This window comes from Galleria mellonella, unplaced genomic scaffold, assembly GCF_026898425.1.
Source record: "Galleria mellonella isolate WM207_F2 unplaced genomic scaffold, CSIRO_AGI_GalMel_v1 utg28, whole genome shotgun sequence".
NCBI lineage: Eukaryota > Metazoa > Arthropoda > Insecta > Lepidoptera > Pyralidae > Galleria > Galleria mellonella.
In genome coordinates, this window is record NW_026442064.1 from 1,481,602 (window position 1) to 1,494,913 (window position 13,312).

Consider the following 13,312-nt stretch of genomic DNA (forward strand, 5'->3'; position numbering starts at 1 on the left):
GGTGTTCATAGGCTACGGTAACCACTTACCATCAGGTGTGCCGTATGCTTGTTTGCCACCTCAGTGGTATAAAAAAAAGTTAACTGTGGCGCCATCTAGTTTAATTAGTTAAACACACTTTGGTTTGTTCAGTCTACTAACAAATGCAGCAAAATCTCTAGCAAATTCAGTTAAAAAACTGACATTGCTATCAAATACAGCAAATACGAGTATAGCTAAGAGTTATGCTCGCCAGTCAGAGATTTGGATCTCTCGGCTCTGTGGTCCCGGCATAGAATTGACCGCCCCTTCTTTTCCCGTAGGTGTCGTAAAAGTTTAACTAGTAAAGAATGCCATCAGGCATTATATTAGGCGTCTTGTAGACATATTTAATTTAATGTGTGTAAAAGTATAAATAAATAAATAAAATACTGTAGCTTCGCCCGCACAAATTAGTACAATAAAGTATTCTATTACTTTATTGTACTGATTCGTGCAGGCGAAGTCACGATATACACTAATCTTGCATCAAATTATAAATGTGAAAGTGAGTTTGTTTGTTAACTCTTAGCGTCTTAACGGCTCAAATTGGATATTTTATTACTATTTCAGCCGTTAACTGTCCACTGCTGGACGTAAGCCTTCCCCATAAGGGGAGTTTTGCCAGTAGTTGCCACGCTTGACAGGCAGGTTGGCAACCGCAGTTAGGCTTTAGAGATGTTTTAAGAGGGACGCTGCTGCCCACTCCTATTGTAAAATTAGATATACACACATAATATTGTATGGAGGAGGACGAAGTGGGACATAAACTATTCATTTTATCCCGATTAATAAAAATATCTCGGTTACGCAGACGGAGTCGCATGTAAAAACTAGTAAACTGTTACTAATATTATAAATTTAAGAATTTGTTTGTTTTTTTAATCTTTGCTCCTTTTTGCTCATTAACAGCTCGATCAATCGTCATGAAAAATTATATACACATATTGTATTCTGAGATATATCTGAATAGTTACTTTCTTATAAGTCCTTAACTGTCCACTGATGGACATAAGCCTTTCCCATAAGGAGAGTTTTGCCAGTAGTTGCCACGCTTGACACGCGGGTTGGCAACCGCAGTTAGACTTTAGAGATGTTTAAAAAGGGATGCTGCCCATCCCTCGTTCTCCCTCAGTCGGTTCTTACGACACCTATGGGAAAGGAGTGGCCTATTCTATGCCGGGACCATACGATCAAATTAAAAAAAATAAAATCGTGACTTAATACTTATTACATAGTCACCAGAGGGAGACTTTGTACAAAAGTCGATTGCTTGGGTACCTCTGTCCAATTCGTGTTTCAACCGTAAAGCAGTTGTGTTTGCATGGTTGTGTTTCGGTTTGAAGGGTGGGATATGGCGTGAATTTACTGGGTACGGAGGAATAACACCTCAGGAATGGCAACACATGGGGGTATCATGGGCGAAACAGTATACTCTGTTATGTCCATGGTACTGCTCATGTCTATAGGCGTCGGTTACCACTTTCCATCAAGTGGGCCGTCAGCTTGTTTGCCATTCTAAGTCGTATAAAAAAAAGTGAAGAAAATTTGACATAACTCTTTACCTATCTGCCTGTATGTTTTGTTTATACTAGTACGAATTATTATTGTCTCGGATAAGAGGACAAAGACTGGTGCACGGCTTGTACAACGACAAATATGAACAACCGTACCCCCACGACTCGCCACGCACTCGTGTACGTACCGTCCCGCTACATTACTGTTCGCGAATGGTACTTAATGTTTATTTACAAACAACCCACCATTTATTAGATATTCGTGCGGGTGAACCTTGCCCGTTGTACATAAACTCGCTCGTATACATGTACCAGTACCAGCCAGCGTCAATTATCAACAATTAATCTTATCAGTATAACAATCAACAAAGTAAGTTTCATTATAACAGACACGGCCGTGCGTTTTTCTAAGGGAAATTGCCCAAGTACGGCCGGACCATAATTTAGGTCACTGACAGTAACATATCGACTGTAAAGCAACACTGATTGTATGTAAAATGGATAGAGTTTCTAGCTTGAAGAAAAAAATCTATTTATTTAGTGCAACATTTGTTTTACATCCTCGTCTACATAAGCGTTCTTTTTTTTATGCAAGTTAGAATGGCAAACAAACTGACGGCCCACCTGATGGAGAGTGGTAACCGTCGCCTATAGACATGAGCAGTACTATGGATATAACAGAGTATACTGTTTCGCCCATGATACCCCCATGCGTTGCCATTCCTGAGGACTCAGATGTTATTCCTCTGTACCCAATAAATTCACGCCATATCCCACGCTTCGAACCGAAACATACCTATGCAAACACAACTGCTCCACGGTTGAAACACGAATGGGACAAAGGGACCCAAGCAATCGACTTTTGTACAAGGTCTCCCTCTGGTTGTATGTTGTCGCGTAGTCGCGGTGCAGAATAGGCGGTTACTTGCCTGTGGGTGTAGTAAAAGGCGACTAAAGGAGAGCGAGGGGTGGGCAGCATCCCTTTTTAAATATCTCCAAAGGGTAACTGCAGTTGTCAATCCGCTTGCCAAGCGTGGCAACTACTGGCAAAACGCACCCAAGGGGCAGACTTATGTTCAGCAGTGGACAGTTAAAGGCTGATATGATGACGTTGATTTTAAATTTACTTTATTTTTATTTTATTATTTAATTTTAATTCTTTTTCCTCATGTATGTACTAACTGTATCCCGCGACTTCGTCCGTAGTCTCATGATTTTGAATAGCCTATAAAGCTCCTCAAGAAATAAACTATTAAATGATAAAAGATTTTTTCATATCTGACTGGTAGTTCCGAACAAACAAACTCTACTGTTTTATTGCATTAGATATAGATAAGCATCGTTCACCCTTGACGCTTTAAATTTTTTTTTATATACTAACTGATGCTCGCGTCTTTATCTACGTTAAACTCGTACTTCGTGTAGTCTATTAATAAATAATTAATGGATGTATCAAAACCGATTATTTTGAATTAAAAACTAATCCACTTGACCGATTTTGATAAAATTTCTGTAAGTATATCCTCTCAGATAAAAACTTTGCGAATCGGTTTAGATTCGACAGAATTATGAGGTAATAAACTAAAAAAAAAAACAATCGTATTAAGAAACCTCCTCCGTTCTGAAGTCGGTTGATAAATGTAAACATTATTTCTTGCCAAAAGTATAATTATGTTGAGTTTAACACCTCTTAAATCGAGAAATGATTGATACGCGATACAAATATGCATACCTGTTTAACTTCAGTTTATTTTTTCTCCGAAAAGTAGCTCGTTTTCTAAAGTTCAATCTACATGTCTCTATAATAAAATTTCTCAATACTGTTTGAGTGGTTTAAACGTGAAAAGGCGACGGACAGACAGACAGTTACTTTAATATTATTACGGAGCACGCGACACTTGTGCATAATCTACGAACTATTAAGAGCTGACGTAACGTTATCAAAATAAAATAACGACGTATGGAGAAAGCCCGGAAAAGAAATCAGCCAAAATTATATTCTCCAGTATTTATTAACATTTTTAACCGCCTTCTAAAAGGTTACAGACACTCTGAGCCATTGTATTTTTGTCATGTGTATATTACGTGGAGTCTACGCCAATTAGTAATGATTATAATGATTTTTTTTTTAAATGGATACCTAAAACCTGAATAGACAATAGAAGAGGCAAAATACTGGGCCATCTGGACATGACAATTTAAAGAGCATATTATAAAGAAAAATAGAGGGCAAAAGAGGAAGAGGAAGACCGAGGAATAACTACATAGGACAGATAACAGAAACACTAGGCGTCATGTCGTATAGGGAGGTCAAGGATATGGCCTGGGATAGAGCTGGCTGGAGGAAGATGCATGAATTGGTTGCACCGACAAGAGGGAACTCTTAAATGGAAAGAGAAGAGCTAAAACCTATCAAATCTCTAAAGTTGGAGTAAATCACATATTTTTGAAAAAATAATATGGACGTCGTGACACGAGTTTATTATATGGTGTCCTGTTAATATTATTATGTTATATTTAAACAAAATTTTATACACTGGTAAGTTACATACAATTTTCAGCTAAATTGTTAAAATACATTATTTCTGTGCTGACGAAAATATCTGTATTTTAAAAAGCAACTAACTGAGCGCAAAATATAAAGTATACAAAAGTACAGGTTAACATTTTAAAATTTATTTTATTATTTTAATAGAAAATGGTATTTTGATCGAGTTACAGCAGTGCTGATGTACCTTGACCAGCGTATGTTGTATCTCGATCACAGGCAATTTTAAGACAAATAAGAGACAATATAGAACTGCATATCAATCTTGTATTAGTTTTACATATTTCTTATAATTATACAACAATTAATTAATTGAATACAAATATATTTGACCAGAGGGAGACCCTGTACAAAAGTCGATTGCTTGGGTACCTCTGTCTCATTCGTGTTTCAACCGTGAAGCAGCTGTGTTTTCATGGCTGTTTCGGTTTGAAGGGTGGGATATGGCGTGAATTTACTGGGTACAGAGGAATAACACCCGAGTCCTCAGGAATGGCAACGCATGGGTATCATGGGCGAAACAGTATACTCTGTTATGTCCACGGTACTGCTCATGTCTATAGGTGACGGTTACCACTTTCTATCAGGTGGGCCGTCAGCTTGTTTGCCACTCTAAGGTGTATAAAAAAAAATCTGATAAACTTTTCTTAATCAGTCTCGTAATTTGTAAGTATTTTTGTAATCTCACAAACAGTTAAAAACAACAATAACAATTGTTAAAGACACTAAATTACGAACTTTAGCATATTTTTTATATTCTAAAATTCCGGTTTCTGTTATAAAAATTAAATACAGTAACTTGTTATACATTTGTAAATTTACTGAGACATTTCAGAAAAGAATTGGAATTTTTAATTAGAAATAGTTTTGTTATACTCATTTTTACTTTGATATCTGCCCATGGATATAAATTTAAATCCTCTTTTTCTAGCAATTTTAAAACTTGAAATTTTTGCATGGTCTTGCTTAGTAGACGGAGGTGTTGTTTGAAACGTGTCTGGTGTCATTGTAGATGACTGCGAAGGACTCTCGTCTTTGCTACTGCTGTCTGCTGTACCTTGACCAACACCATGGCAATCAATTGCTGTACATTAACGTACAACATCTTCACTTTTACCTTTTCTTAAAGAAACAGATTAAGCGTAGCAAATATCACATCACAAATGCTAGTAAAATAACTCCCAAAAGCAGCAAGTTTAGGCACTTTATGTTTAATACATTTAGTTGTCATTAAAGTAATAAAAAAAATAAAAAATATACTTACTTTTTAAAACAAAAAACTCAACAGTCGTAACACTTCTAAACGCCGAGAAATTCCCGCCTGCGACTCACTTCATGGCGATTACTTTTTTTCTGAACGTCAAGTAACCATAGATAAATAAAAAGAGCGGGAATATTAAAAACAACTTTACACGATCAAGATATATTATTATTTATTATATTATTAAATTATATATATTAAAATATTATAATTTAGGTACAACAGCTTTCCTAAAATAATGTACTACATATTTATAGCACATTATTGCCCATAAAAAATGTCCTATTGAGACTAGGGTTGCCAACTATACTATAAAATTATTTATATATATTATACATATACCTACAACTAATATATTAATGTAAATAATGTATTCGTGTTGTAAATTATATATTATATCAGATTTAGCCAAATATTATATAATAAACATGTGTTTACTGTGAAGGCAAAATGTTATTTCGCTTATTGGTATAATATGTTGATATTATATGTATAAAATTAATATTATTTATACACCACATATTTATTAGAGTATAATGAGAAATATTTACATTGTATTGTCGTTGTTTACATTTTAATTCTGATATTTGAAATAATTATAATTTTTGCAATATTGCCGACTTTATTTAACAACTTAAACTAATCGCTGTATCTTTTGTTCAAGTAAAACAAAGAATATATATATATATATATATATATATATATATATATATATATATATATATATATATATATATATATATATATATATATATAAACATTATTTAAATTTAATCGAAATTCGGTTTCAATACAAAAATAATAGAAAGTCATGCAAACTCTAAATGAAGCAATAAATTGACACATTCAAACAATTTTTGCTGATGCAGCAAATTATGGTTAGATCTTTCTTTACATTTACATAAAATTTGATTGAAACCTAAAATAAGCATAGATAACTAGTTGACAACCCTAAAACGTATCGGTTGTGAGTACAAAGGCTATTATTCCTCTCATCGAGATCAACAGGTGGCATCAAATCGATGTCAAGCAAGTGATGAGTCAGTACTTTTGTTACGAACGCCGCACGACGCATCGCCAAAATCTACTGTCATTTAGTGAAAGTACTCGGCTAGGTTACATTCCGGCGTGTACGGGTCAAATACTAACACAGAAAGTCGACGCTGTTTTTATTTTTGTAGTAATCACGCGGAAAATATTCACAAAGCTATTTTTTTTTAACGCTATCAGTGAAGAGAGACGGATGATCGTGATTGACGACATTCCGAATCCATCAACAATTTTTTTTTTATTATGAAAACTGACCGCGTGGTGGTCGACCTGACATAGTGTACTGCTAGCAATGGATTACGTTCGAGTATCACATCAAGTGTTACATTACCACAATGAGAAAAGTTGCAAAATACGTCTAACTACCCCTTATTAGATATTAGAATCGTGAGCATATTTTTTGTGATATGAATACTTATATGTATAAAAGCAAAAGAACCCATAAATTTACATTAGATTATCTCCAACAACCATAAACATTCTTTTAGGAATGTTACATTTTTTCCCCCTAAGCATCAGCGTAAGGAAGGAATCCCAGTAATGCAGTAAGGTATAAAAAATGAGTTTCTTAAAATCGAAGCTTTTAGTCGGTGTCCAGTTCATTTTTTTTCTATTCCCCCGAGTTTACGGGCATTCTGTTCCAAAATTTATGCAGTTTATCGTCTTGCTTGAAGCGGACAAGGACGCTAGTAAGTTGACTCTTAAAGGGTCAGAGATTTGTATGTATTGCATCAAGCGTAATGAATAATTACATTGCCATAAAATATAAATAAAAAAAACTTTGCAGAAATTATATATATATATATATAGGTTTAGTTTTATGGCATAAAGAAGTTCTACATAAAAACAATTGTCTTCAATACACAGTTTAAAGAGACTGCTTCAATTGTGACTGAATCAGTTATTTTAATTCAAAAATTAAACTATTAAACCGATATTGATTAAATTTCTATAACATTAGACTGAAAGTATATCCTTTCAGATAAAAAAAAAATTCAAATCGATTTATAACTGACGAAGTTAACACAATCAGTTAAGTTGTTCTTGGTAAATGTTTACCATAATGCACGCAAGGTCAAATCTTTCCTTACCCCAATATACTAATATTACTAATATAGAAAACGGACAAATTGACAAACTGATTTGATTTTGGAAGCCGCTTAAAAATAATATTAGCAGAAGCTGTATAAATATTATACAACTTGTATTGTTTTATTTCATATTCCGGATGTGGGGTGCACTTCCGGCGCCGCGGCGAGCACGAGGGGAGGCATTGAGGCGGTATAGCCGTTATCACTACATTTAATTAGTCGTGTACTATACGCTTATCGGAAAACAAAAGGTTTATCAAATAAAACTCGCGCACTAATGACGAAGGTCTCTACCGTCTGGTATCTCAAATTTTAATTGCATATATCTATTAATATAACTTGATCGCTGCCAAAATAAATGTTAATATGTTTAAATATGTAAATATATTTTTTTATATAACTTAGAATGGCAAACAAGCTGACGGCCCACCTGATGGAAAGTGGTAACCGTCGCCTATAGACATAAGCAGTACCATGGACATAACAGAGTATACTGTTTCGCTCACGATACCCCCCATGCGTTGCCATTCCTGAGGACTCAAGTGTACCCTGTAAGTTCACGCCATATCCCACACTTCAAACCGAAACACAGCCATGCAAACATAACTGCTTTACGGTTGAAACACGAATGTGACAGAGGTACCCAAGCAATCGACTTTTGTACAAAGTCTACCTCTGGTATAAAAATAAAGTATATTTAATTCTTCGACATCCATTCAGTAGTTTTTGCATGAAAGAGTGACAAACGCGTATTCATATGCACGTCCTAACAACTTTCGTATTTATAATAGTAATGGTCATATTGGGGGGAAAGGGATTGTTAGTAATGGAGACTGAGAATCCCATTGCTAGCAATATACCCAACCAGGTCGACCTCCTCGCGGTTCTCCCTGGAAACTATCATGGTTAATTCCTGATGAATTCATCATGATGGGCTAACTGGCCTGTTTGCTTTCTCATCTATCACCCTTCACTGGTGCTCCGACAGCGTATCCCGTTAGCGCAGGCGGGGTTGCCATACCATTTTCACCCATCAAAAAAAATGGTCATATTTAAAATTATTTACTAGAGAGAGCCTGGCTTCTTACATAATAAGTAAATTGTAATCAACATAAAAAAAAATCGAGTTAAATCATGGCAAACCAGTTATTTTGCTTTAAAAGTTAAACTACTAACTGAATCGACATTGATTTATTCTATGAATAAATTATTACTTACTTACTTTCTTTAAAAAAAAAAAAAACTATGAAACTAATCTCAAAGTGCCATGTAGCCCCGGCATAGAATAGGCCACCCCCTCCTTTCCCGTGAGTGTCGTAAGACTAAGGGAGGGCCGCGGAATAAATCGAACAGTCTCAATCACAAGCAATTTTGTATAGTTAAATTTCTATGATTTTACCGCTAGTTTGGAATGCTGTTATTTGTCGAAATGAAGCCATAAGATTAAAACAACAGTTACTCTTTTAAGACAATTTAGAAATTTGATTGGATATAATATCTTTATTGTTATCCATTTATTGGTTTGTTTATTGCCTCTTGACACTTTAACGAATCATTCTAGAAACATTATAGATGTTTCTATTAAAAAATAATAAATATGTTGACATATATAAGTAACTCATACAATTAAAATCAATTACAAAGTACCTATTTGTTAAGTTAATTTTAACTTAGCCTATCCATGCATTGAATTTCATTTAAATCCGTTCAGGAATTTAAGCGCGATTGTGTAACAAACATTCAAAGGATTTTACAAACTGCAATTGTAATATCAATAAAATTTGGGATTCCTTATTAGCATCTATTTTAAACGACGTTTGCTATAAAGGGATTTTTGATTATCAATCAAAATCTTCCTTCCAGTTTCTTTCATACAAACCTTATCTTTAAACGGTGGGATATGGCGTCTATTTACTGGGTACAGAGGAATAACACCTGAGTCCTCAGGAATGGCAATGCATGGATGATACCCCATCATTGGCGAAACAGTATACTCTGTTATGTCCACGGTACTGCTTATGTCTATAGGCGACGGTTATCACTTTCCATCAGGTGGACCGTCAGCTTGTTTGTCATTCTAAGTTGTATGAAAAAAAAAGCTTAGTTTTCGAATCAAAATAACCAGTTCTGTTACAATTTAAGACGGTTTTTTTTTTCTCTGTGAAACACAATCGTAAGATAAAATATATAATATTAATTGTGTGAGCCGCGGTTTAGTTTTAAAATCAGTTTAAACTAAAATAAATACAAGAATTAAGCACTAAACTAAATACGAGTCGACCGGTCCCTAGAAATCCATTGTTACATTAAGGAACGGGCCCCACGCTCTTCCTTTTTTCGACTTCCTGGCGAGACCCTCTAAGGAACTGTCCGACGGAGTCGCTTAATTTGTTCTATAATTGTGTTAAGGTATGCATTATGAAGGTATTTTATAATGATAAATGTTTTTTTAGGAACTCCTCCAATGACCTTGTATGTAATATTAAAATAAAGGTTGTATACATATATATTATAATTTGTTATTACGAATATTATTGGGAGACTGTAATATATATATATATATATATATATATATATATATATAATTAGTGGACATATGGTGAAAAAATATAATATATAATTGAACATACATACACTTTCTTTTTTGAAGTCGATTAAAAATATCTTTTATCACTTTTATTGTATTTAATAAATAAAATAAACGAAAAATATGTATAGTTTGTATTTAATAAACAAAATAAATGAATAATATGTATAGATTGTAGTAAATAAATACAATAAACGAATAATATGTATAGTTTGTATTTAATAAACAAAATAAACGAATAATATGTATAGATTGTAGTAAATAAATACAATAAACGAATTATGTTTGTAGTTTATATTTAATAAATAGAAAAAAAAAAACAAATATGTAGCAGAATTAAAAATGTTTTTGTATTCTCCGTCATGTACAAGAGATTGCCTTACGTAAATGCCTTTTTTCTTATTATAATTTATTGTTTTTTTATTTTTTTTTTTTATAAATGGTACAATAAAGTGTAAATAAAAATTAAACAGACATTTCTGTTGTAATATTTTAACAGCGTGAACGTATATAATTTTGTTTGGCCGCTTGATAATCACGGCTGAATTACTGAACCGATTTTGATGAAATTTTGGATCATATTTCCTTGAACTCTGAAGAAGGATATATAGCCAAGTATTTTATATTGTTAATTATATAAATAATAATTAACTGCTGGTGAATATTGTCACTCGTAAAAAGGTAAATTACAAATAAAATATTTAAAATAAATTATTAAATTTGCTTAATAGTAATGTATTAAAAATTCACATATACGTGAGTAAATAGTGAATTTTATAAATTCTTATTACAAAATACCCACGATGCCTCGAATACAGTGGAAGGCATGCGAGAGTAGGAAAGTTTTCATGTGTACGGTGACCCAGATTGTGCGGAAATGCACAGGCCTAATGTTCAATTCTAATGCAAATATTTAATTCACAAATATTGCATAATTAAATAATTTTTATAATAAATTATTTCATAAAAATCACAAAAATTCAACGAGATATTAAAAAAAATAAAAAAAAGATAGCGCATAATAAAAATAAATAAATTAATTAAATAACTAATGAACTAACCTGGCAGGAGAAGCAGGGCGATGCACAAATATAACACATCCATATTAATGTTCACAAAACGTTCCGTTACGACACTCGCGACGTTTCACTGAAATACGAAAACATGGCGCGTGCAACGCGTGGCACTGTCGAACGCGGACTGAGTGGGACAGACGCGGCAGGTGCGTACGCGCATCCCCCCCGCGCGTCGCCACACTCCCCCCGCGGAGCTTTCGCGTGCTGAATATCCAATTTCTCGATCTGCAGGCGACGTTCTACGTGCCTTGAATATTATGAACTTACTTATTGGGTTAATGGGTGGATATTGTATTTTTTTTATTAATATAATAAAATAGAAAATGTAAAGGCCACTAATCGTTTCAGTGAGTTGACGAGCTAAGATTTTCATGCGACACTCTCGGAACGGGGCGTTAACGACGCACCGTACATTAGACATCAACGCATTAGATGTCGACTTCTTATTTTATCCATTTTTTTTTATAATTTGTACACCTTTTTGTAAACTCGGCTAACTTCGTTTAGGACAATCACTCTGGCAATAGCTAGATCATAAAGGCGTTTTAAGAATGAAAGAACGATGGTGAAAAGACAATTTGCGTTGGAATTGAGTTCTTTTTTTTTATGGGTGAAAATGGAATGGCAACCATTCGCCTAAGGTATTGATATTTTTTTTCTTTTACAACACAGGGGGCAAACGAGCATGCGGCTCACCTGATGGTAAGTGACTACTACCGCCCATGATCACTCACAACACTAACGGCATTGCAGGTGTGCTGCCGGCCTTTTAAAAAGGAATATACTCTTTTCTTGAAGGTTATGTTGTCGTATCGGTTCGGAAATACTACTGCTAGAAGTTGATTCCAAAGAATGGTTGTGCGTGGAAGAAAGTGCCTTGAAAAACACACGGTGGAGAACCACCACTCGTCCAGATGATTGGATTGAAACTTTAGTTTGTGGCGGGTTGTACGGTGGTGATATACACTGGTGGTGCACCAGTGAGTGATGTGATGATAGGTGAAGATGAAGTGACGAATTCACTAGCAAAGATGATTTCCAGATGGGATTGCGTGTAGATCTACCAGATAGAATATATTGTTAGCAATGAGCTTGTTTACCTCCATTACTAATAATCCTTTCCCCTCACAGCCCAGCCCACCCGGCTTTCCTTAATACGCCTATCAAGGAGTTAAAAATAAATACTTACATAGGGCACTAGTGAGGGATGAAAGGTGAGATGGAAAGGCAGGTCAGTTAGCCCATCGTGATGAACACACCTGGAATTTCTGCTGTTACAAAACAAAAAATAATATTGACGATTCCTATAGCGCAGTTGTGATCACGTGCCTTCATGTAAATGACCCAATTTCGATTCCCGTTCGAGTTAACTTAAAATTAAATTAAATATTTAAAATATTTTGTTTTTGATTTTATTAATCTTATTCATTATCATCATCACGTTAGTTGATCACTGTCTCCTGCTAAACATGGAAACCCTGAAAGGGGATTTTGCCAATAGTTGCCACGCTTGACAGGCGGATTGGCAACCACAGTTTGGCTTTGGTGATATTTAAAGATATTAGATTAATCTTATTTATCGTTTTTTTATTATTATATCCGCCGTTGACTGTCCACTGCTGAACATACGCCATGTTGCCACGCTTGGCAGCCGCAGTCAGGCCTTGGAAATGTTTAAAGATGGACGCTGCTACCTATCCCTCGACTATTTAGTTCCCTTACGACACCAACGGAAAAGGCAGGGATGGCCTATTATATGCCGGGACTACATAGGAACTCTTATGTATTTTTTTTATCATTTATGTTATCTCGCTTTTTTTGTATATGTATGTTGTAATTTGTGTGCTGTAAGTAGGTAATGCAAATAAATTATCTATCTATCTATCTATTTATTAAAACATAATAATTAATATTATTATAATTATGTATATAAAACACATAATTTGCTATTTTCACATTATTGCAACACATAAAGTGGAACACGGCAAGTTCCAACGGCAGCGCAACTTGAAACCAGATCGTGCGCACAATATTCTATAACTTAATAGAGTCATCATATTTGTATGAATACAAAATATAAATCACTAGCTTTTACACGCGACTCTGTCCGCGTGATCGGGATACGATTGCCAGCCATGATAGAGTAGCTACCTTTTTTCCTTTT

The 13,312-nt window shown here is 34.4% G+C and overlaps 1 protein-coding gene across 3 annotated transcripts in view; it reads right to left on the bottom strand.

Moving 5' to 3' along the window:
- LOC113517669 (CUB and sushi domain-containing protein 3) overlaps positions 1-11,341 on the bottom strand; it is a 105,670-nt gene extending 94,329 nt beyond the window's left edge. For all 3 annotated transcript variants that reach the window (XM_052895414.1, XM_052895413.1, XM_052895412.1), the window contains exon 1: positions 11,134-11,341. In XM_052895414.1, the coding sequence (XP_052751374.1) occupies positions 11,134-11,176 (43 nt within the window). In that variant the 5' untranslated portion in view covers positions 11,177-11,341. The remainder of the gene's footprint in view (positions 1-11,133) is intronic.
- Between the last annotated feature and the right edge of the window lie 1,971 nt (positions 11,342-13,312).